This window comes from Coregonus lavaretus (genome assembly GCF_964263955.1).
Source record: "Coregonus lavaretus genome assembly, chromosome: 22".
In the NCBI taxonomy this organism is placed as follows: domain Eukaryota; kingdom Metazoa; phylum Chordata; class Actinopteri; order Salmoniformes; family Salmonidae; genus Coregonus; species Coregonus lavaretus.
In genome coordinates this window covers 33,729,621-33,754,613 of record NC_140009.1, presented here as the reverse complement: position 1 = coordinate 33,754,613, position 24,993 = coordinate 33,729,621, and the positions used below count along the sequence as shown (strand labels likewise).

General features: G+C 40.9%; 2 protein-coding genes across 2 annotated transcripts; both read left to right on the top strand.

The window, feature by feature from the left end:
- Positions 1–640: 640 nt before the first annotated feature.
- On the top strand, positions 641–2,160 carry LOC311150195 (homeobox protein Hox-C4a-like; the record flags this gene model as incomplete). The annotated part of the gene is made up of 2 exons (XM_084187537.1): positions 641–1,142; positions 1,793–2,160. The coding sequence occupies exons 1-2, from the start codon at positions 701–703 to the stop codon at positions 2,158–2,160; spliced, it is 810 nt and encodes a 269-aa protein (XP_084043663.1). The 5' UTR covers positions 641–700.
- A 1,518-nt stretch (positions 2,161–3,678) lies between these two features.
- Positions 3,679–24,685, top strand: LOC311149937 (uncharacterized protein; the record flags this gene model as incomplete). Its single annotated transcript, XM_084187161.1, has 5 exons — positions 3,679–3,730; positions 4,785–4,861; positions 20,754–20,804; positions 21,025–21,340; positions 22,944–24,685. 5 exons carry the CDS (start codon positions 3,679–3,681, stop codon positions 23,642–23,644), a joined length of 1,197 nt encoding a protein of 398 aa, XP_084043287.1. The 3' UTR covers positions 23,645–24,685.
- Between the last annotated feature and the right edge of the window lie 308 nt (positions 24,686–24,993).

Sequence of the window (24,993 nt, the reverse complement as noted above, 5' to 3'; positions counted from 1 at the left end):
CTTCAAGATGTTGTAGTTACCTAAAAAGCTTATGTATACTGGTAAGGTGTACCTCTGGTGTCCTCTGTGTTCTGATATGGGTCCAGTTCTAATTTCAAAAACTCGCGCTTAATTGGAACTGGAACATATGCATAACATTTATGATTTACGCGAACGTTCAAGGACTGTTTGAAGGCAGCATCAGGATATTCTTAGAGAGGGTTACCTTTATTTTCGTGAATAAGGTAATCCTGCCGCTGTTTTACTTGCAGTAGGCTACCCAATTATTATTGAGATCTTGCGTGCGATTATCCATTAATATATCGCATTCTACCTCCATTTCTATCTCTGAATAATAATGATAATGATAATAATAATGATAATAGAACTATAATGATAGCGTACACTTCACATAAGAAGTGTTTGTTTTGATCAATTGCATTGGTGAGAGAGAGAGAGAGAGAGAGAGAGAGAGAGAGAGAGAGAGAGAGAGAGAGAGAGAGAGAGAGAGAGAGAGAGAGAGAAAGAGAGATTATGCCCACAATGGCGACCGAATGTTCGAAAACCTTTGGTTCCTTATCCGGGGACTACCTCTCACTCTGCTATTGGGCCGTGGGGTCACGTGGTAAAAGTAACTTTACAGGGCTGCTCGCAAGTAGGAGGGCTTTATGGAGCAGAAAAACGACAAAGCTAGAAAAATTATTTTCCACTCCAGAAATTAATGATCATGAGCTCGTATTTGATGGACTCTACCTACATTGATCCGAAATTTCCTCCATGCGAGGAATATTCGCAAAACAGCTACATCCCCGAGCACAGCCCCGAATATTACAGCCGCGCAAGGGACCCTGGCTCTGGTTACCAGCATCACCATCAGGAGTTATACCCTCCGCGGGCGAGCTACCAAGAGGGCCAATATAACTGTACAAGCATCCCTGAACCTGACACGCAAAGGGGACATGGACTACCCCATACTGCGCACCTGCTTGCAGGGAAAGGGCAGCCAGCCTCATGTGAGACCCCACAGCTGCCCATGTCCCCCACCACCCCACCGGCTGCATCCTCCGCCTGCAACCAAGCTACACCGGAGCATCCAAACAGCTCAGCCTCCTCCAAGCAGCCCGTGGTATACCCATGGATGAAGAAAATTCACATCAGCACCGGTAGGCAACTTGTCTCTGTGTTGGTCTTTTCTCTCTCTCCACTCTCTACTCCTCTCTCCTCCTTTCCCTCCCTTTATCAGTGTCTCTAACTCCCATCTCCTTCCCAGCCCCTGCTACGATAGGGGAGAAGCTTTTGAAATGGCACAATTGAGGCGGATTTACGACTCAGCGTCGGTAATTACACCCACCATAAATTTTATAGCCGAGGTATACTCTTGGCAGCCGTATCACCATGTGGCTTCTGCTGTTTTGTAGCCTATGTGCGCGATGGAGAGAAGAGGGGGAGAGATTAAACGAAAGAAAAAAGACTGCGCTTTGTAATCTAGCATTAATAATTTAGCGCATACTTGGATGTGTGTCCCCTAATTACAGAGAGATAGACAAGTTCTTAACTTCCCATTTAGATTATTTCTAACACCATAACTACCATATCTAGCCATTCCTTCTGCCTATTCCCATCATATATCTCAGTTGAGGACACTCTTGTTTACACCCTCCTTCCCTGCTTTTCTTTCTTTCTTTCTTTCTTTCTTTCTTTCTTTCTTTCTTTCTTTCTTTCTTTCTTTCTTTCTTTCTTTCTTTCTTTCTTTCTTTCTTTCTTTCTTTCTTTCTTTCTTTCTTTCTTTCTATTTACTTCTCCCCTTTTCCAGCGAACCCGAATTACAATGGAGCTGATTCCAAGCGGTCTAGGACAGCCTACACTCGACAGCAGGTCTTAGAATTGGAGAAGGAATTCCACTATAACCGCTATTTAACTCGGCGGAGGCGCATCGAGATAGCTCATACATTGGTTCTCTCCGAACGACAAATCAAAATTTGGTTTCAGAACCGCAGGATGAAGTGGAAAAAAGACCATAGGCTTCCTAACACCAAAGTGAGATCCTCCACCACGGGCATATCCTCCGGGTCCAACACAACCTCATCAACCGGCGCTGTCGCCACTTCCTCGGCCACTGGTGCGGTTATTCCAAATGAACTTTCCGGAGGAGAGGATGGGGAGGATATTACAACGTTATAAGGCGAACAAAACAAAAAACACTTCAATGGAGATAGAGAAATGACTGATTATTTAATAGAATCGTATATATTTTGTTTTCGTAGGTATTTGTGTGGTTTCATTTAAGTCCAAAGTTATATAAAATGCATGTTATATAGCATGGATTTATGCGAATACCGATGGATTCTTTTTACGCGACACAGGGTTTAAGTTATGTAATGCTGAATCAAGATGATGTTTTTATGAGAAAAATGTTTTGAATTAAGGAAAAAAATGTAGGCCTACATTTTATCTAAATGTTATTGTGGGCCATTCGTTTGCCCTGCTGCCCAAGGTGAAATGCACAATATATTTATTTCAAGCGCAACACTGGAAGAATATCATTATTATCATAGTTATTTTTGGTAAAAATGCTGGACCATACCGATGGGAACATCGATCTTGCAACGTGAATTACCTCGCGTATTTCAAAAACAGGATTTTGAATGACAATTATGTTTGTGGTGTTGACGTTGTGTTTAGCAGGTTATTGTAAAATGCAATAAACAGAGTTTAGTGTATTTGTGATAATCATATTGGTCAATAAAACAGTGAGTGTCTACTAGTTTTATTCACGTCTGTATGGATTTCATTCATGGCCAACCGAGTTCAAGTGTAATTGTTTTTGATAACAGAAGTCCATCCTATGATGAGGTGAACCTTATTTCATAATTATATGAATGTCACAATTTACCAAGTACTGTATTTACTTTATAGTTCAGCCTAACAACGCATTATACATTTGTTTGGCAAAGTTGTCGGTTTGCAATGTTCTCGAGGTAGGCATGTGTATTCAGATTCACCATTCATATTCCCCCTTAATTCCTAACAATCCACAATAGACCTAATCCCTAATCCAATAATAATCCATGATTCTACTCCAAATAAAGGGTTATAGCCTGGCTGCATGCATCCTATCCTACATGCTAGCTCATTAGTCTCAAGGACATTCAATTAACTTGGCAAGCCATTCAACCAGGCCCTCAACCAGACTCCCTCTGTAGAATAGGCTACTGTCTGACTGTCTGGAGCCCTGTTTCCTGCTCATTACTGAACCTATAGCTGCGCATAATTCTGGAAATCAATGTCATATTGCCAAAATATGACCCATAATCAGTTGTGTTGTTAGTATGGGTTCCTGTTAATTCCCCTTTTGCCCCAATTACAGGTTGCTTTAATTTTCTTCTAATAAAGTCAATAATTTGAAGTCAGATTCTGGGACTTTATCGTGGACAATAAGTGATACTATAGCTTACATAATATCGTACTAGGATCAAATCTACGAGCAAGACCTATTGCCTCAGATTTTCCTAGAATATCTTGGAAAAAAACAATAATTTTATATGTTTTTATATGCAAGCACATAGGCCTTCTCAATATGCAATAATTTCTACAGATATAAAATGGAATGTTAGTTGTCTGAGATGTTCACCAAATTGTCATTCTAAAAATAGCCTATGTCTGTTGGGCCCTGAGACCTCCCCGGTCAAAGTGAAGAGTATGCTTTTAAAAAGTGGCGCTCGAGGCAACGTCATCGTCACCTCTGGGCTTGGTAAGTACCCTACACTGCAAAAGCATCCTGGCGGTATTTTCCATAGGCCTATATTGCAGTGTTGTGGACTTCTTGTCACCATGCATCTGTAATAATACATAGGCTACTCATATTGCGCATTTGCTCTCCTGTAACCATGTCTTGCACGATGAAACAGACCATCCAGTCAACAGTTCTCCAAAAATAATTTCATTTGTGGAATAACTTTTTCTTATCCTGCTCAAAATGTGGTGTAAAAACATGCCACGTTTGAAAAGAGTGCAAGAATTTGATAGATTATTAAAATGTGTGACTTGAATAGAAATTATAAAACGGCTTGCTAGTTGGGGGGCAGAAGAGCACAAAGGGAGAGGTAGCCTATTCTGAACCATCAATCTTAGCGACGCAGAGTAAAATGATTTGGGCCTGAATATATTAATTTGGCAACAGCCTCTCTCACAAAGAAATAAACCCAACTCACTAACTAGTAACTTTACGAAATAAAACTATCAGGCCAAAAAATTTAACTTAACACCATGCAGAAATCCAGGAGCCTTTATGTAGCTGCCAGGGCCCGTTTTCCCAAAAGCATCTTAAGGATGATTATGAACTTAGCCATAAGATGCTTTGGGAAACCGGCCTCTTGACAGTTGAGAGAATGTGTAGCTACTCCACAGTCTCAGCATCCCTCCAATCTCTTTCTAAAACCTGTCGCCTCCATGTCGCGAGGCTGAAAAGGTACTTTATTAAAGTTTGGGACGAACCGCGAGAAGGCCGAGTTCAGTCGGAGGGCACATTTTCTGTCCCATTAGGTCCGTTTTAGCCGGGATGACCGACCTTTGCAACCCCTGTGACCTGACTGGCTCTCTATACGTGTACCTTCTGTGTGTGCCCTCGTAGGTCGTTCCCGGTCCTTGCGTGGCCTCGTCAGTGCGTTGGCCTTTGTGGGTTTTTCTGCTCCGGGCCTATTGAGGGGCCGGTGGAAGGGCACCTCTGAATGTGTTGCTCTTTTGTTGCTCTCAGTGGTGACCCGAGAGTGCGGTGAACTGTCGGCCACTTCTCTTCCATTGTGTAGGACCTAGCCCCCTTGGACATCTTACACATTTGAGGGACTTCCAAGTGGTGACTTTGGAGCTTCTGATCCGTATGCATGTGAGTGTTACACCTACTCATGTCGAATGCATTATTACAATTTATAGAATTATACATAGGGGGGAAAAATGTGTGAAATGCATCCATCTTGGTGCATAACAGCTTCAATATCATTACGGGTAAACGTTACTTTTGGAATAAATATTATATTGAAAAATATGTAGGCTACGTTTATGTGGACATTTGCTCCTGCATTATATGCCTACATTAACCATTTAAAATGTGTTTCAATCCAAGGCATGTATTTGATTCATGCTCCCCAAAATAAAAAACGTTCTTAAGTCAGTTAATCACAAAATTAAATCCATATGGTAATAGCGTGAGGCTATGAACAACCATGAACGAAAGCATTGATTTACAAAACTGATTCTGCAAGAGATCGGTCCAGACATCTAGCCTAATTTGAGCCTATACTATTTAGTCTATATTTTAATACCTCCCTTGATAAATCTCAAATAATGACAATATTATACAAAAATTAACGTCTTCAACTTGTGGGCATTCATGGAGACAGTGATAGGATGCTCCACCAGGATAGGACTGTATCCCCCAATATATTCGATGGACGACGTTCTGAGGTGAATGGTCTAGTAGTGCACTGTGCAGGTGTGTGAAGTTACACAGGCATATTGTGTATTTTATTAGAAGGTTTTGTACCTCATGTAGCCTAAACCTCTCTTTACAGTTCACTGATTTACTGCGTACTGGTCTGCTACGATCTGTCGTCGAAGTGGGCCTACGAATACATTGATTAAACCCTCTCACACCTCGACAGCATGCATCACACTCAGTAGAGATGCTTCAACCTGTGCTGGTTAGATGTGATATGTGTGTGTATGTGTTAGGTATAAATGTGTACATATAAACGAGAGTGGTGACTTGTAATTACACCAATGTTTAACAATATTTAGATAATTGAGGTTCAACAGGACCTCTTACAATTATTCGACACTGAAACGGTTTTAAAATGTCTTGTGATCATAACATACAATTAACGATTTTAGATATAGGCCTATGGCTTGATTTGCCCCTAAAATATATATCAAACCCATACAGTTATTGTGGTCCATGGCACAAATATCTTGTAGCAAACAGGAAGCTTACGCACAACCGTTCTGTAAGCGATGAATACCTTTCACGTGCTATAGAATAGTAATTGTACCATTTATCAGCATCTACGTATAGCTACCTCACCTGACCTTAGGTGCCCTGAAGATATTTGAGAATAGGGGTTGCACAGAGGTTATGTGTGACAATACGTTTATTTTCACATTGTCCAATATTATTTGAGTAAACACAATCAGCAAAAAAATTAAACATTATTGTTTTACATCTGGTTGTAATTTCAATTAATTCATTGGACTTTGCCTATAGGGTACTCCAATAGGCCGAGGATGCAAAAAAAATGTACAATACACGGTCATTGAAATAAAATGTTATTGATACAGCACAGAAATTATGGAGGAAATGTACTTTTAAAAGTTTTTTTCTTATGACTTAAACAATAGAAGCTGTCTCATCACAGACCTTAGCTGCAACCTAGTGTATATTCAACTTGATTTGAAAGCTTACTTAAGAGTTATAGCTTTCTATCAAATCTAAATTTTAATGTAATTACAAAGAATGCTAGTTTTAAAGTAGATTATATAGCTAGATACTGGAAATATGAATAATTCTGAAAGCAATTACGCACTAAAATAATTCTGAAAGCAATTACGCACTAGTTCAGATGTAATGTTTTATTTGTAGCTACAGGCTAAGACCAGTCTTTTCAGAATGATTTTGTATTTGTTTAATTGTTTGTAATTTATTTAAATTGGTATGATGAATTCCCAAAAAGTAAATAAAGAATATGTTGCATTTTGTACAAATGGAGCCTATATTTTTGGAGTGTAGGCCTAATGATTTGATAGCATTCCTGCAAAAGATAAGCCATTGTGAATCTTGTCTCTTCAAAGTCTTTAGAGAGTATTGAGAATGTTTCTCTCCGTATGATTCCGGGGAATCCAGGCGAACATTCCACTCTAGAACGTTGATTTATGGCAGGCCTCTGGCAAGGCATCTTTCTCTCTCTCAGTCTCTTGGCGGACAGAACAACGAAAATAAACTTGTTAAAAGAAGTGGAAAGCATGTAACGAAATCATATATCCAAAATAAAAATAAATAAAAAAAACAGTTAAGATGATCATCGGTGCATATTTGTAGATTTATATTAGTAAATGGCTATGGCTACCAAAACATCTCCCCTTTGTTCAAGATGAGTGTCTTCTTCAACCAATTTGGTTTTTAACGAAAGGTCTGACTCCAGAGTATTGTGATGGGGATGGTGTAGTCTGTTTATACGGCAGTCATGGCAGCTGCATAAAGGCTCTGAGTTGAAACAGGGGTCACGTCCCATGTTCCAGTGATAGGGGAAATAGGGCTGCTCGCTCTCACATTGACCAGAGGAAAGGAGGGTGTGTCATACGTCTGTAAATCTAGTGTGTCCGTTCACCTCCAGAAGAGGGGCAGATGCACCATGTCTGGCCTGTGTGCTTATGGGCATCTGTGTGTGTGTGTGTGTGTGTGTGTGTGTGTGCGTGTGTGTGTGTGTGTGTGTGTGTGTGTGTGTGTGTGAATTATTTACAAGTAGAAAAGTTGCCATCCAAGGCTCAATATTATAAAATTATAGGCACTTGAAAGTTGTCAATACAATTAAGGTTATTCCTTTATAAACATCATAACATAGGCTACATTTAACAATTGTAATTAGGCCTACTGCAGTTACTTATAAAGCATTTATAGATATTATTTAACATAAATAGCATTTTACATGGTGGACTCAACCTTCTCACGGTTTTACTCATTTGACTTCAGATTCGTTTCTCCAAACGTCAAATTTAGAAGTTAAAGGTTAATGTTTGAGATAGGGTTAAATAAAAAATACAATAAAATGAGTGTCTACCACTGGGATTGGACACGCAACCTTCTTATCCGAAGTCATTGGATTACGTCCATCCACCACCCCTGTCCACAACACCAGGCCTACTTGATGGTAATAGAACTCCATGTTGCCCCTAGTGGCCGGTTTCGAAGGCATGTATGTACGTCGTCAGGACATGGACAGACGTCCAATTTCGAAGTCAATATTGAACAATCTGCCTGGGTGGACAACAAGGTTGCATTTGCTGAGCGTAGGCTAAAATGGATTTCAGTAGGATCAAAACTATGGCATTATTGCAGAACTCGATGGGTCCAATTGCATTGTAGCAGATACAGGAATCATGAAAATGTTCCATTAAAACTGTAGTATATTGCACCACCTGGAAATGTAGGGAATAATGAGACTGTACTGCTCAGATGGAAAATTGTAACAGTGCACTGCAGTATACTGTGTAGGTATATTGTGTTTTTATCATGTGTTTTGAGAAATGGAATATAACAGTTTTATAAGTTATATAAGCCTACAGTTGAAACGTATTGACAGTGAATCAATCAAAAAATACTACGTAAAATATAACTTCCATCGGTGCTAGAGATTGGAGGTCATTAGGCCATGGCCCATAAAGTGGATGATGTTATTGTAACAATATTTCACTCCCAGAAGCACTCTTCTGAAAGGACTGGATGTTCAGTTTATGGTATAGGCCCTAGAGAGGGAGATACAACTGAAAAGTAACTGAAAAGTAGTGTTTTATGAACCAAAAATGTTAAAGGGAGATTAAAGAACCCTTTACTAAAAAAGGTTCTACAGTGCCTTCAAAAAGTATTCATACCCCTTGACCTATTCTACATTTTGTTGGTATTTGTTATGGGGTACACACAATACCCCATAATGGCAAAGTTAAAACATGTTCAAATTTTTTTTGGGGGGGGAAATTAAATACAGAAATATCTCATTTACATAAGTATTCACACCCCTGAGTCAATAGATATTAGAATCACCTTTGGCAGCAATTACAGCTGTGGGTTTTCTAGGTAAGTCTCTAAGAGCTTTGCACACCTGGATTGTACAATATTTGGGCATTATTATTTTTTATAATTCTTCAAGCTGTCAAGTTGGTTGTTGATTATTGCTAGATTTTCATGCCGATTTAAGTCAAAAGTCTAACTAGGCCACTCAGGAACATTCAAAGTCGTCTTGGTAAACAACTCCAGTGTATATTTGACCTTGTGTTTTATGTTATTGTCCTGCTGAAAGGTGAATTTGTCTCCCAGTGTCTGTTGGAAAGCAGACTGAACCAAGTTTCCTCTAGGATTTTGCCTGTGCTTAGCTCTATTCCATTTATTTTTATCCTAAAAAAACTCCCTAGTCCTTGCTGATGACAAGCATACCCATAACATGATGCAGCCACCACCATGCTGGAAAATATGAAAAGTGGTACTCAGTGATGTGATGTGTTGGATTTGCCCCAAACATTTCTTTGCCACATTTTTTGCAGTTTTACTTTAGTGCCTTATTGCAAACATGATGCATGTTTTGGAATATGTTTAGTTTGTACAGGCTTCCTTCTTTGCACTCTGTCATTTAGGTTAGTATGGTGGAGTAACTGCAATGTTGTTGATCCATCCTCAGTTTTCTCTTATCATAGCCATTAAACTCTGTAACTGTTTTAAAATCAACATTGGCCTCATGGTGAAATCCCTGAGCAGTTAGGAAAGACACCTGTATCTTTGTAGTGACTGGGTGTATTGATACACCATCCAAAGTGTAATTAATAACTTCACCATGCTCAGAAGCTTTTTTTTACTCATCTACCAATCGGTGCCCTTCTTTGCGAGGCATTGGAAAACCTCCCTGGTCTTTGTGGTTGAATCTGTGTTTGAAATTCACTGCTTGACTGAGGGACCTTACAGATAATTTCCATGCAACTTATTATGTGACTTGTTAAGCAAATGTTTACTCCTGAACTTATTTAGGCTTGCCATAACAAAGGAGTTGAATACTTATAGACCCACAACATCATGTGGAAAAAGTCAAGGGGTGAGAATACTTTCTGAATCCACTGGTGAAGGCGAAGAACCTTGAGGGTTCTATCCCTACCCTAGAGTGTAATGGGGATTTTTAGAAATCAACAGCTAACAAAAGCTAATCCAGTCACATCAAACTCTGAAATGACAGCCTACATTCCCTTTTAATTTGTTTTCCATTGACATTTATATCCATATTAATGATGCAGCTGCATGACTTCGCCTGGTCAGAAAAATGGCTAGCTGACGTCTGACACGTTAGCTCTCTATCTACGGCAAGGGGAAGATCATCTAATTCATACTTTGCAACATTTTTGCTGAGGTCTGAGCGGCAAACAGCAAGGTTCATACAGCCCTGTGCTGTTGCAAACTAAATGCTAGCTAGAAGCAAGAGGAAATAATGTGTTTAATAAAAGCATACACATACAAAGTTACAGACGCACAAATATCATAACCTCCCCTGTTATTGTAATGATGAGAAGTTAGCGTGTCTTGGGGGTATGATATTTGTTCATCTGCAACTTTCTCACTCATAATTATTCACAATTAATTCAGGGCTATCCGTAATTATGGTAGCATCCACATTAATGTAGAAGTGTTTAGAAACATATTATATTCTTATTTACAATAAAAGTGACTGCAAAATGACATGTAAGGGGTAATCAACAAGAGCCTATGTGTTCTTTACACAACGGGCGGGTCTAATCCTGAATGCTGATTGGTTAAAACCGCATTCCAGTCAGTGTCTATTCCACAAGTTACCATCGGCAAAATCTATTACTTTAAAATGCCTATTTACTTTGTTCTATCTGACTGCGCAATCCACTGTCTCATCAGCCCAGCAAAGCAATTTATAAACTTGATCTCCACTATAAAAAGCATCTAGACATTATCTCAAATTTTTTTTAGTCTAACATTTAGTTTTCAACAGCGGAGATTTGTATAAACCTTGCTGTCTGTCTCTCAGACATTTGCAACGTTGTTTCAATATCCAAATTCGATCTCCAGCTGTCCCATAGTAATGAAGGTGTCGGGAGTCGGGACAAGACAGACAGGCAGCGATTCTCAGCCAATCGAAATCATGAATCAGCTGGCATCATTTTTATGGATATACACTACCAGTCAAAAGTTTGGACACACCTACTCATTCAAGAGTTTTTCTTTGTTTTTACAATTTTTTACATTGTAGAATAATAGTGAAACTATGAAATAGCACATATGGAATAATATGGTAACCAAAAAAGTGTTAAACAAATAAAAATATATTTTATATTTGAGATTCTTCAAATAGCCACCCTTTGCCTTGATGACAGCTTTGCACACTCTTGGCATTCTTTCAACCCGCTTCATGAGGTAGTCACCTGAAATGCATATCAATTAACAGGTGTGCCTTCTTAAAAATGTATTTCCTTCTTAATGTGTTTGAGCCAATCAGTTGTGTTGTGACAAGGCAGCCCAAATAAATGCTTCACAGAGTTCAAGTCACAGACACATCTCAACATCAACTGTTCAGAGGGAACAGTGTGAATCAGTCCTTCATAGTAGAATTGCTGCAAAGAAACCACTACTAAAGGACACCAATAATAAGAAGAGACCTACTTGGGCCAAGAAACACGAGCAATGGACATTAGACAGGTGGAAATGTGTCCTTTGGTCTGCAGTCCTCTGGAACTGCCGTTCTGCTGCCAACAAGGCAGACTTCATCCCAGCCTATGCTACCCTCCAGTCCCTCGACTTCTTGGCGCTGACGGAAACATGGATTACCACTGAAAACACTGCTACTCCTACTGCTCTCTCCTCGTCTGACCATGTGTTCTCGCATACCCCGAGAGCATCTGGTCAGCGGGGTGGTGGCACAGGAATCCTCATCTCTCCCAAGTGGACATTCTCAATTTTTCCCCTAACCCATCTGTCTATCTCCTCATTTGAATTCCATGCTGTCACAGTCACTAGCCCATTTAAGCTTAATATCCTTGTCATCTATCGCCCTCCAGGTTCCCTTGGAGAGTTCATCAATGAGCTTGACGCCTTGATAAGTTCCTTTCCTGAGGATGGCTCACCCCTCACAGTTCTGGGGGATTTCAACCTCCCTACGTCTACATTTGACTCATTTCTCTCTGCCTCCTTCTTTCCACTCCTCTCCTCTTTTGACCTCACCCTCTCACCGTCCCCCCCCCCCTACTCACAAGGCAGGCAATACGCTTGACCTCATCTTTACTATATGCTGTTCTTCCACTAATCTCACTGCAACTCCCCTCCATGTCTCCGACCACTACTTTGTATCCTTTTCTCTCTCGCTCTCCTCCAACACTACTCACTCTGCCCCTACACAGATGGCAATGCGCCGTCGCAACCTTCGCTCTCTCTCTCCCGCTACTCTCTCCTCTTCCATCCTATCATCTCTTCCCTCTGCTCAATCCTTCTCCCTCCAATTTCCTGATTCTGCCTCCTCAAACCTCCTCTCCTCCCTTTCTGCATCCTTTGACTTTCTATGTCCCCTATCCTCCCGGCCGGCTCGGTCCTCCCCTCCAGCTCCGTGGCTTGATGACTCATTGCGAGCTCACAGAACAGAGCTCCGGGCAGCTGAGCGGAAATGGAAGAAAACTAGACTCCCTGCGGACCTGGCATCTTTTCACTCCCTCCTCTCTACATTTTCTTCATCTGTTTCTGCTGCTAAGGCCACTTTCTACCACGCTAAATTCCAAGCATCTGCCTCTAACCCTAGGAAGCTCTTTGCCACATTCTCCTCCCTGCTGAATCCTCCCCCCCCCCCCCCTCCTCCCTCTCTGTGGATGACTTCGTCAACCACTTTGAAAAGAAGGTTGACGACATCCGATCCTCGTTTGTTAAGTCAAATGACACTGCTGGTCCTGCTCACACTGCCCTACCCTATGCTTTGACTTCTTTCTCCCCTCTCTCTCCAGATAAAATCTTGCGACTTGTGACTGCAGGCCGCCCAACAACCTGCCCGCTTGACCCTATCCCCTCCTCTCTTCTCCAGACCATCTCCGGTGACCTTCTCCCCTACCTCACCTCGCTGATCAACTCATCCTTGACCGCTGGCTATGTCCCTTCCGTCTTCAAGAGAGCGAGAGTTGCACCCCTTCTCAAAAAACCAACACTCGATCCCTCTGATGTCAACAACTACAGACCAGTATCCCTTCTTTCTTTTCTCTCCAAAACTATTGAGCGTGCCGTCTTTAGCCAACTCTCTTGCTATCTCTCTCAGAATGACCTTCTTGATCCAAACCAGTCAGGTTTCAAGACTGGTCATTCAACTGAGACTGCTCTTCTCTGTGTCACGGAGGCTCTCCGCACTGCTAAAGCTAACTCTCTCTCCTCTGCTCTTGTCCTTCTAGACCTGTCTGCTGCCTTTGATACTGTGAACCATCAGATCCTCCTCTCCACCCTCTCCGAGCTGGGCATCTCCGGCGCGGCTCACTCTTGGATTGCGTCCTACCTGACCGGTCGCTCACACCAAGTGGCGTGGCGAGAAGCTGTCTCCGCACCACGTGCTCTCACCACTGGTGTCCCCCAGGGCTCAGTTCTAGGCCCTGGACAACACCCTGTCGTTCTCCGCTAACATCAAGGCGGTGACCCGATCCTGTAGGTTCATGCTCTACAACATTCGGAGAGTACGAACCTGCCTTACACAGGAAGCGGCACAGGTCCTAATCCAGGCACTTGTCATCTCCCGTCTGGATTACTGCAACTCGCTGTTGGCTGGGCTCCCTGCCTGTGCCATTAAACCCCTACAACTCATCCAGAATGCCGCAGCCCGTCTGGTGTTCAACCTTCCCAAGTTCTCACACGTCACCCCCCTCCTCCGCACACTCCACTGGCTTCCAGTTGAAGCTCGCATCTGTTACAAGACCATGGTGCTTGCCTATGGAGCTGTGAGGGGAACGGCACCTCCGTACCTTCAGGCTCTGATCAGTCCCTACACCCAAACGAGGGCATTGCGTTCATCCACCTCTGGCCTGCTGGCTCCCCTTCCTCTGCGGAAGCATAGTTCCCGCTCAGCCCAGTCAAAACTGTTCGCTGCTCTGGCACCCCAATGGTGGAACAAGCTCCCTCACGACGCCAGGACAGCGGAGTCACTCACCGCCTTCCGGAGACATTTGAAACCCCACCTCTTTAAGGAATACCTGGGATAGGATAAAGTAATCCTTCTACCCCTCCCTTACCCCAACCCCCCCCCCCCCCAAAAAAAAAAAAAAATAATAATAATAATAATAATAATAATAATAATAATAATAATAATAATGTAAAGTGGTTATCCCACTGGCTATAAGGTGAATGCACCAATTTGTAAGTCGCTCTGGATAAGAGCGTCTGCTAAATGACGTAAATGTAAATGTAATGTAAGGGCTATTTTACCAAGAAGGAGTGATGGAGTGCTGCATCAGATGACCTGTCCTCCACAATCCCCCGACCTCAACCCAATTGAGATGGTTTGGGATGAGTCGGACAGCAGAGTGAAGGAAAAGCAGCCAACAAGTGCTCAGCATATGTGGGAACTCCTTCAAGACTGTTGGAAAAGCATTCCAGGTGAAGCTGGGTGAGAGAATGCCAAGCCTGTTCAAAGCTGTCATAAAGGCAAACGGTGGCTATTTGAAGAATCTCAAATATAAAATATATTTTGATTTGTTTAAAACTTTTTTGGTTACTACATGATTCCATGTGTGTTATTTCATAGTTTTGATATCTTCACTATTATTCTACAATGTAGAAAACAGTAAAAATAAAGAAAATCCCTTGAATGAGTAGGTGTGTCCAAACTTTTGACTGGTACTGTATATACAAATAAATTTCAATTGAAAAAAGTTAAAACGAAACGAGGTGCAACTAGTTTGCAGTCTTTCCAGCTTCAGTTTGAAGTGATTGTGTTAGCTGTGTTGTTGGCTAGCTCCTCTAAACAACAGTGTCCTGATGAGTGAGCACATTTTCTATGCCAGGCGAAATCGCGCCTCATTAGCTCATTGTTATGGATGTATCCAAATAAATGTAACTAGAAAACAGCTGAAACAAAGCAAATGTGGCTGCTTTTCGTTATTCTGGCTGCCCTTTTTGACGTGACTGTAAGTTAGCCATAGTTGGCTAGCTAGCAAGCAAGGGATAAGAACGTTGCCAGCGAGTATGGCAATGGGACATTTAGAACGAACAACTGGGTCGATAGATACAGAACAAAAAGACTGAACGACTGGGTCGCGTCTCTATCAACCAAACCGATAGAACGAACGACCAGCCGGCTTGGGTAGCAACCCTAGATTTGTGTCGGGACAAGTATGAATAAATTCCTCAAAATAACGTTTTTTATTAAAATATGTCAATCTTTATTTGAATATGTTGGTAACCCGTTGTATAAAAGTGATAATGCCCTTGAAGCCGGTGTTTGGAGGATATATTGGCACCGTCTGCCGGCCCTCGACTTGTCTCGGGCCTAACAACACCCGTGCCAATTTATCCTCCAAACACCGGCTTCTCTGGCTTTATCACTTAAATAATGCATGCTCTAGAATGCCCTTCAAACCATATCAGAAACAAGTGTTCAACCATGCCATGGTATAAGTAAGGGAAATCAATGAGGGGCTATGCATTCTATGGAAAACAATGAACGATGTGAAAAGTGTGTTCCACGACGCGCTGGAGTTGCATTATTTTCCAAAGAACGCATAGAGCCCCGAGTTGATTATCCCTTACTTATTTATCATTAATCTGAAACACAACCAAAACAAACAGCAAATTAATCCAAGTGAGTAAAGTCAAAAGCTTCCTGTAGTCATTGCGTGCTAGGAATACCGGACCAAATATATACATTTTGGCTGCTTTAATACAGAAAGTGCTGTAATTTCGAAACAGTTCACCTGATATGGATGAAAATACCCTCAAATTAAAGCTGACAGTCTGCACTTTAACTTCAGTCATTGTATAATTTAAAATCCAAAGTGCTGGAGTACAGAGCCAAAACAACAACAAAAAATGGCACTGTCCCAATACTTTTGGAGCTCACTGTATATGAAGCCAAAGTCATATGATAAACTATAGTCTAGATAAGTAAAGTTGAAAAGTTATTATAATTTGAGCACGTTTATAAGCTAGCTAGCTAACTAAACAGAAAAAGCTAGGCTACTTTAATTCATCACTTTACAAGCTAGCCAGCTAACTCTTTCAAATGAATTAATTTTTTTATGCCAAATAGAGCAGCCTGACATTAGCAATTAGCTAATTGTTTATTTTATTTCAGTATTTCAGTGTGGGGTCAATTGAGGGGGCTAGCCTGTGTTTCATGAAACCATTAGAAAGAAGACTGTTGCTGACTGAGAGGTGGCATGTATAAATTATTTATAATAAATTATGTATAATAAGTCCTGCTGATGCAATAGCCTAGTTATTCATTACATTACTTTTAACACACTATGTATGTTTTGCTCAGTCTGGCAGTAACCCAGAACTATCAGAGGCAGAGGATCCCTATTTCAGCTGCTGCTTACAACAACTGCATGTAAATTGTCCTTCTACATCATAATAATTATGTCTGCATAGCATTTTGACTTCATTTTGGCAGATTAACTCATGTTTAGTTCTGAAGATTAACTCATGTTTAGTTCTGAAGATTAACTCATGTTTAGTTCTGAAGATTAACTCATGTCTAGTTCTGAAGATTAACTAATGTTTAGTTCTGAAGATTAACTCATGTTTAGTTCTGAAGAATAACTCATGTTTAGTTCTGAAGATTAACTCATGTCTAGTTCTGAAGATTAACTCATGTCTAGTTCTGAAGATTAACTCATGTTTAGTTCTGAAGATTAACCCATGTTTAGTTCTGAAGATTAACTCATGTTTAGTTCTGAAGATTAACTCGTGTTTTAGCACCTGTTTTCTTCTTCTCGGTAAATGAGTCAAGCAGGTAGCCCAGCGACAAAGAGTTGGACCTATGGCAGGAGTTGGTCCTTTGGCTGAAAGGTGGCTGGTTCAAATCCCGGGCTGGGCGCTGATTAAAAACGGGCAGAATTGATCTGACAACTGGAGGGATGCTGGGTTTACATTCTCAAAACAACACGATAACCATCCAGGGGAGCTGCTTGAACCTGTGCTCATCTCAACTGTATGTGAGGTCTGCTGTTTGCGGGGTTGAGAACGGAGCAGAAGACACATTTCGGTTGTTCACTCTAACTAATGGATATTGTATTGTAAAGAAGTCAGCCACAGTTCGTTCAAACAAAAAAGATGCCTGCCTGGCCATCAGTACCTATTTCCAAACTATGTTTGCATATAATGACAATACATTCTAAAAACTATGATGGTATACTTTCGTGCTTTATTTAATTGTTTATTAAATTATATTCTTAGCTCAAAATATTACTATTTAATGGTAGTAGCCATAATTCATAAATGGCACCATGCAGGGTTCTATATGGAACCGTTTTGTTTCAGTGATGAAGAACCTCTAGGGTTCTGATCAAAGAACCCTATAAAATGATCCTACATAGAACTTTTAGGGGTTCCATATATGAACCAAGCGATAGAACCCTTTTTGGTTCTATAAGGAACCGTTTTTTCTAAGTGTATTGCATGGAAATGGCCTATTCATATAGGTCAAGACATTAACACGTGTTTTGGGAAGAAAGGAAATTGACAATGTGTGTCTTACTTTTCCTCATGTATGAAGTGTGCAGTGTGCAGCAAAGTCTCCGGTCGTTTCATTTCACTCTGCATTGTTTACAGCAATACAGGGCACCGAGGCAATAAATCTCCCGGGTGCTCTGCGGAGACAGGTCCATCTGTATGCACCGTTTTAACCGACAACATCCTCTGCCCATTAACGCCCTTCCACGAGCTCTCTGTCTCCTCTTATCTGCCCGAATCGAGCTCTGTCCGCCGAAAATACATTAGCAGTTCCATTTCTTTTACATTTTCAGTCATTCAGCAGACGCTCTTATCCAGAGCGACTTACAGTTTGTTAGTGCATACATTTTTCATACTGGCCCTGCGTGGGAATCGAACACACAATCAAATAATGTATGCACTCACTAACTGTAAGTCGCTCTGGATAAGAGTGTCTGCTAAATGACTAAAATGTAAATGTAAGAGAGTGCAGACCGTGAGGGGGAATTGTAAAAGGGGTTGACACACAGAGGGACTGTTGGGCGCTTTTGTGCAGACAGAGAAAAATGATTTATTGCCACTTGGGCGGTTCAACCAGAGTTCACGGAGAATTGTGGTGTAGGCGCGTGGAGGAGCTAAATTATGTTCTTGCTGAGATAGTATATCACAGATTCTATTATATCTCCAATACAGCCGAGTGAGTGTGTTCAACGGTTTGAAGCAAAGAAAACAAACGGAATTGAATTACTTTACTCTCATTTCTCACCTCCAGCTCAAATTAGTGCCTGATGTTACAGGTATACAATATGATGATGGTAATAATAATAATGTTATCCTCATAATTATCCTAATCCTAATAGTGTACTGAGTATATATGTAGCCTATACATCGAAATTGATCATGGCTGAGGGAAATGAAAAACTGCATTAAATGCATATGAACCTCAAATAGGCCTATTCAGTTCACTTATTAGTATGTGGATACCAGGTTGGAATGAATGTTCTCGCATTCACTGCACACTCCAACCAAGTCATATTTAGTGTAGCCTAAATGGCGCCAATGCCAAACCTGTTATGTGCATACTGAATGCCTCTATCTGACTAGCTCTGTGACAGCAACTCAATGAACTCTAAATAACAAATCGTTCTTAAAACAAGATTGATTTGGGAAGAACAATTGGGAAGGGTAAGGGCACGAGGCGTGTCTTCTGATAAGCTCCCTCTAATAAACGCACTATAACTTGCCTGTTTAATTGTGCATAGTATACTAGGCATACCAGTTCCAAATGTAATGGCCAGGGGTAGCCTATTTTAATGTAGGCCTAATATGGTAAATAAATGCGAATACTTGATGACAGCTTTGCACACTTTGTACACGTCTTATTGTTAACGTTTATGAGATGGCCTTCTTATTAGTCCCAATCTATATGTTTCTGAAAAGGCTATATTCTCTCTCATCACTCTCAGGCTGTGAACATGCCTAGAACACTCGATTTAGCTGAAATTCAAGTGGAGTATTTTGTTTGTCCTGATTATCACATGCATACTCTCCATGAACATTTGATGCTGCCGGAAATCCTATCTCTGCCCCGCATGCTATTCTTGTTGATCTATTTTTCTAAATGATCCCGTCAAATGTCCTTTAATCGTTTCAGCCTACAATATTGAGAACAAGATATGTTCATGTTTATGTTAAAATAACTTATTGGAGTGAGTGTATGAAGTGTGAATGGAGGATATTAATCAGGAAGTGAGGCTGCCCTTGTGGCGGGGCTAGGAAGAGGGTAAACGGAAGAGGGATTAAATCAGAGTGGTGCTGTGGAGATGCTGGGTCGTCCCGGCTAGGTGATCTAGAGTGCACCATCCGTCACTGTGCTGCTGGAAGACATCTATGGAGGATTCTATTCAACAGATTTGTTGTATTATATTACAGAAATACTAGTGAAAATATATTATTGTAGGCTTAGAATCAAATAAACATTTTGAGATAATAACATCCTTAATCCACATACACTTTAAAGTCTACCAGAGCCCTATCTCTACATGGCTCTGCTATAGACCACGCTAATTTGGATGGGGTATTTATAGCTAGCTATATAGTCTATTTTTAATTACAATATTTACATTGGCCTAAATATTATTGCAATATCACACCTCCAAGTTAAATTACTAACAAGTTCCTGAAGTCCAGAGGCTATTGCTTTGGTATTAGCGTTGAGTTCGTATAACGTCCAGTAGCCCAGCCAGTCACTTGTCTCCCTCTTTGTCTGCCCTCCATACACACGGGTTTTAGCAATCGAAAAATACTCTGTAATATGAATGTTGCTTGGCAGAGCAAAACACATCCACGTGGATATTGATTAGTAATAGCAGGTAGCCAGACATTTGAGGTAAAATACTATTCTTTTCTATATTATTTTGTGATATTCTCATTCTCTTTGTGTGGCAATGATTGTCAAAACCCTTTGTTTGACCACTCCCATTGACTCTATTCGAATCTATTCGAAATCCTTTATCTAACTAGATAAATAAGTGCACTTAACTTGGATAGTTTCCTCGCTGAGTGTATTAGTATACGACCACTACAAACGGAATGCATAATCACAAGCAAATATAATAAAATAAATAGACAGAAGTAGAGTTTTAAGCGCAAGCTTTGTATATCCGGAGGAATACCATTCACAATAGTTGGTCATCATTTTTAATATAGTAATAACATTTCAACAAACAGCACACTCATATTACAATAACACATTCACGAAAATTACACATTTAGTCAAACGTGATTTTTTATATCTTGTAATAGCATTGATATTATCCAAGTAGGCTAACACATCACTTATTCAAATAGGCTACTCAATAGTTTCCAACAAGGAGCATTGATATAACCTACCAGGAAAGTTTAAAAAACGAAGCAACATTCATTGCGCTGGATTTCCATTCGAATATCTTCCCACATCTGGTACTCTGTAAATAAAAAAGTAATAGATATTTAGTTCCAAATGATGCGTTCAGTGGGTGGCTCTTCCACCCCCCCCCCCCCCCACCCCCCCCCCCCCTCTCTCTCTCTCTCTCTCTCTCTCTCTCTCTCTCTCTCTCTCTCTCTCTCTCTCTCTCTCTCTCTCTCTCTCTCTCTCTCTCGCTCTCTCCATCTTCCCATCTCTCGCTTTCTAAAACTGCATACATGCACTGCTAGTCCTCTCTTACTTTCATATTCTAATTAGTTGTTTTCATCCATAGGTGAAGAAACGCATGCTTATTGCAATGCTGCCTGAAGAATCGGAACGGGTTCCTCCGGCTCCATTAAGTTCCTTTCCGACTGTTTGCAACTCCAGCGCGCGACTATTGGAGGACGGCCCCACGTGACTTCACGGTTTACCACTCTGGTAATATTATTCAATACAGTCTTAAAGCTTATTCAAAGTCTTCTGCATAAAGCTTTTACATTTACCTTCGTTGTAAAGATATATATTTAACATGCAAAAGTGCATACCTTCCCAACTTTCAGGGCATACCCATAGTTCTATTTATCAGAGTGAATTTGATGAAGTGCACCCTGCTAGGTCTATGGACCAGCACCAGTCCCTTCTCCCATGTCATCTACAGGACAACACTGCAACCGAACCTGCTGGATACGACACCGGACACGTTGAAGGAGGCCACGCGCCACAATTCCGAGAGATTCCACTCTTCCAGCGTTCAGTCACCTCTTCTGCTTGTATCAGCTGTACGCCATACCCGACTGACCCGTTATGGGGCACCCCGGACCCGGTGGATACCCGCCATGCCAAGGGCAAAGCAGTCGCCAGAGGCAAGAGGTGCAGTGCATCCACCTACTTCCTCTCACCAAGGCATCTCTTCCCCTGGATGAGAGAAACTCGGCATGCCCCAAACCAGAGTGCATCTGACTCCAACGAATTAGGTAAATATAATATAATATTTTGTATATAGTACAGTGTCATAATGATGAATGTGCATATGACTGTCCATATTACTGTAGCCTATATTGCATTTACCTAGTCTTCAAACATATTTTATCAGAACATTGCACACCTTATAATTTTGGTGCCAAAAGGGCATTTGTGAGTTATGACTTGCTCACATGTTAACATAGGAATAATAAGTATTAGGCAATAATTACTGCTTGAACCTTTATTTACATAATTTAGTGTTTAGATGTTGCCTATAATTCTATTTTTATTGACCAGAATTATGCTATAGCTACACTCTTTGAAAAAAAGGTGCTATCTAGAACCTAAAAGGGTTCATCGGCTGTCACCACAGAAGAACCCTTTGAAGAACCCTTTTTGGTTCCAGGTAGAACTCTGTTGAGTTCCACGTAGAACTCTTTTTCTCAGAGGGTTCTACATGGAACCCAAAATAGTTCTACCTGTAACCAAAAAGGGTTCTACCTGGAACCAAAAAGGGTTCTCCTACCCTCCTTTTATAAGAGTGTATATACACATACACATGTTTGGTTACATTTGAAGACATTTTAATAATACGTTTGAACAACTCCTTATGTTAGTTATCAATTCTATCACACAAGATCATTTCCTCCTAAGTAGGTCAGATATTAAACCCTGAATACAGTTGCTACTGACAGGACTGTTGTGGCACATCTGACACTCTGAAGGTGGTTGTTTCCAGGTGTGGTCCCAAGGCACTCTTTAAGTGATTGAGTTGACAGGTACGCTACTGCCGTGTGTAGATTTGATTAATGCATATGTCAGATGATTCCCTTAGACCGTGTCTTTAGAAGGTGGGAACTTTCCCAAAACACCATCATCTGACACTAGCTGTAACTGTCCCTTGTTATGTCTCAGACACTTTAGGCCATGCCCTCAGCAAGGTTTAGATGTGTTGCTTTCTTAGGGCTGTTGGTAGTGGGACAGGTCTCTCTTGGGTTAGTCATAAACCCAAAGCAATTGATGCAATTAAGGAGAGAAGAAAGCTTTGAAATAAACACATGTAGCCCTTTCCTGCAGTCAATGACCAAAAGTGCCCTCTTCGTCTTCATGAGTGGAATGTTATTAATATTTTTTATAATTTCATAATTAATAAAGATGATTTCCTCTTTATGACGAAAATCCGGGGTTTCTATGTCAAACAGTTTTGTTATATTTCAGTCTTCTGTGATGTATATAAAGTGTAATATTGGGATGCAAACTCAAATTTGAATACATTTCAACTCTATATCTGACATGGTACAGGTGTCTTCTTTTTTTAAGCCCATAACCATGTGTGTGAGGTGTATACTTTTGTTTCAAAGTAGATTTGTTTAAGACTACCAAGAATCACTCTCTGTGACCCTGATTTAGCCCACTGCAGTAAAAGGTTAATTGACTCCAGAAAAGACACCTTATCCCAGGACACTTTACAAGATGACTATTAGGATTCCTATGTCCCTCAGTTAAGCTTTTTCCCTTTTTATGCAAACTAGGCAGAAGCTCGCCTGGGTGCACGCTCGCTCACTGACTTTTAATTGACTGCTCTTTTACATGTTCCTTTTGTCATTTCCCCAGGTGATTCAGTGTGCAGTCGTAACGAGGCTGGTGGTCTCCCAAGTAAAGGAAGAGATGTAGGGCGAGACGGAGACAGAGATAGAGGTAGAGACAGAGGGAGACGAGAGAGGACGGCATTCACCAGTACTCAGCTAGTGGAGCTAGAAAAGGAATTCCACTTCAGCCCCTACCTATGTCGACCCCGCAGGCTGGAGATGGCTGCAGGCCTGAGGCTCACCGACCGGCAGATCAAGATCTGGTTCCAGAACCGGCGCATGAAATACAAGAAGGATCATAAGGAGGACAGAGGGACAGAGACTGAGACACCATCACCATCCTGCTCTACCAGCCTAAGGTCCTCTGTTGGAGTTGGGTACTCAGGATTCAGAAGTGCTTGTCTGGTGAGAGGGACTAGATCTCCAAACCTTCTCTTCATGAATTATGATCGTACCCCTGCTTTGGGTTCTCACAGCAAGGCCAACACCAGTGAATGTTTATGTGTCACTCCCATGGACCTTCCCCATCTCACCACTGTAACTGCACCTGTCTCTGATAGTCTGCAGTCAGCCCTTACGGTTGTAGACAGCAGTTGTTTGTGCACAGGTCTCTCCAAACTCACCCCAGGGCACCTATCCTCTAATGTTGATAATGACATCAGTGCATATTTCAGATGTAGGGGATGCCTCTTAGACCTAGAACCTCATACACTTACTCACCTGTGAGAGTAGGCTTCTGCCACAAGCCTGAACACCTAGACCTTCAGTAATATGTGTGTGTCTAGGTGGTCAATTCAATCAAACCAGCATTGTGGAGGCTAGCTTTCATTCAACTTTCTGATAGTGGCTCACTGAAGTAGGCAGAATTATTACCCATAGGGTATCCAGTATCCTTACAGGTTTCTAGTCCAAAAGCAACCACTACTGTCCCTTGTGTTGCTAGTACACCTTGTGGCAATATGTTATACACCTTGAGGTTTGATACATTACATAGATTGCATGTGTACAATTTATCTTTTGATATAATTGACATGATTTACATTAGCAATAAAATCATCAAAGACATTCTGCTACTGTTTTGCATGTTGAATGCATGTTTTGAACACATTATCAATCAATTTTGTATTTTCATGTGTCATATAATTGGCTTGTGGTTGTTATCTATGTAAATCAGAGAGAAAATAATTTTACTTTGGCTGTAGGTGTTAGGCCATGTTTTGTGTTCTTATCATTAAATAGTGGTTCGTTTGTGTATGTTGTGTAAGTGTGAAAACACAGAAGCATATGTTCATATTGAATGAAGTTCTATTTTTGTTATGTATGTATTTCTGTCAAGCTAGAATCCTTAATTAAAATGAAAACAAAGTGAAACCCCGCCCCAGTTTTGCGAAAAAGCTAAGGGATGGGGCTGGAGAAATGTAACCACTCTCAAATTCAAAGACAGCACTATGGATGCAAGGACTGACCATCCATGATTTCAAATGTATAGTTTTAACCATGTTTTGAGGCTATACAGTGTTTGTTTACATTTACGTTGTTTCCAAACATTGGAGTAAAACAAGCTTATATTTTGTGTTCTGATGGGGTATGACAGTTGAACTAAGCTCATGAGGCATTTATGAGTTATATTCTTCAAGAATCAATGGGTATATATCATTCATTTATAAGTCCAAAACTGGATGTAGAAACTAAGGATTCTAGCTTTAAAAAAAAGATGTATTTGATACTGTTCTTGATTAATGAGATGTTTAATAAATGCATTTGTGGAAAATCAATCTCTGTGGAATCATTATCTTTATTCATTTCTTATCAGAATGACTTCATTCTCCAACAGCATTTTATTGAGATTAAAGAGCGCATTCTACTTCTGGAAAACAGGTTTTGTAATGAAATTAGCCCATACTGTGGAATAGATTAAATAAAAACTCTGTGATATTATGTTTTCATGTTGCACAATCTCTGGGCACCACTTTCCCTGGCTCCTGCCTCCTATTTACCCTACATTAATCATGGGGACAAGGCAGTTTTTCCAGCCGTCCAACCACAGGCTCTCAACTCAACCCACTGGACATCTT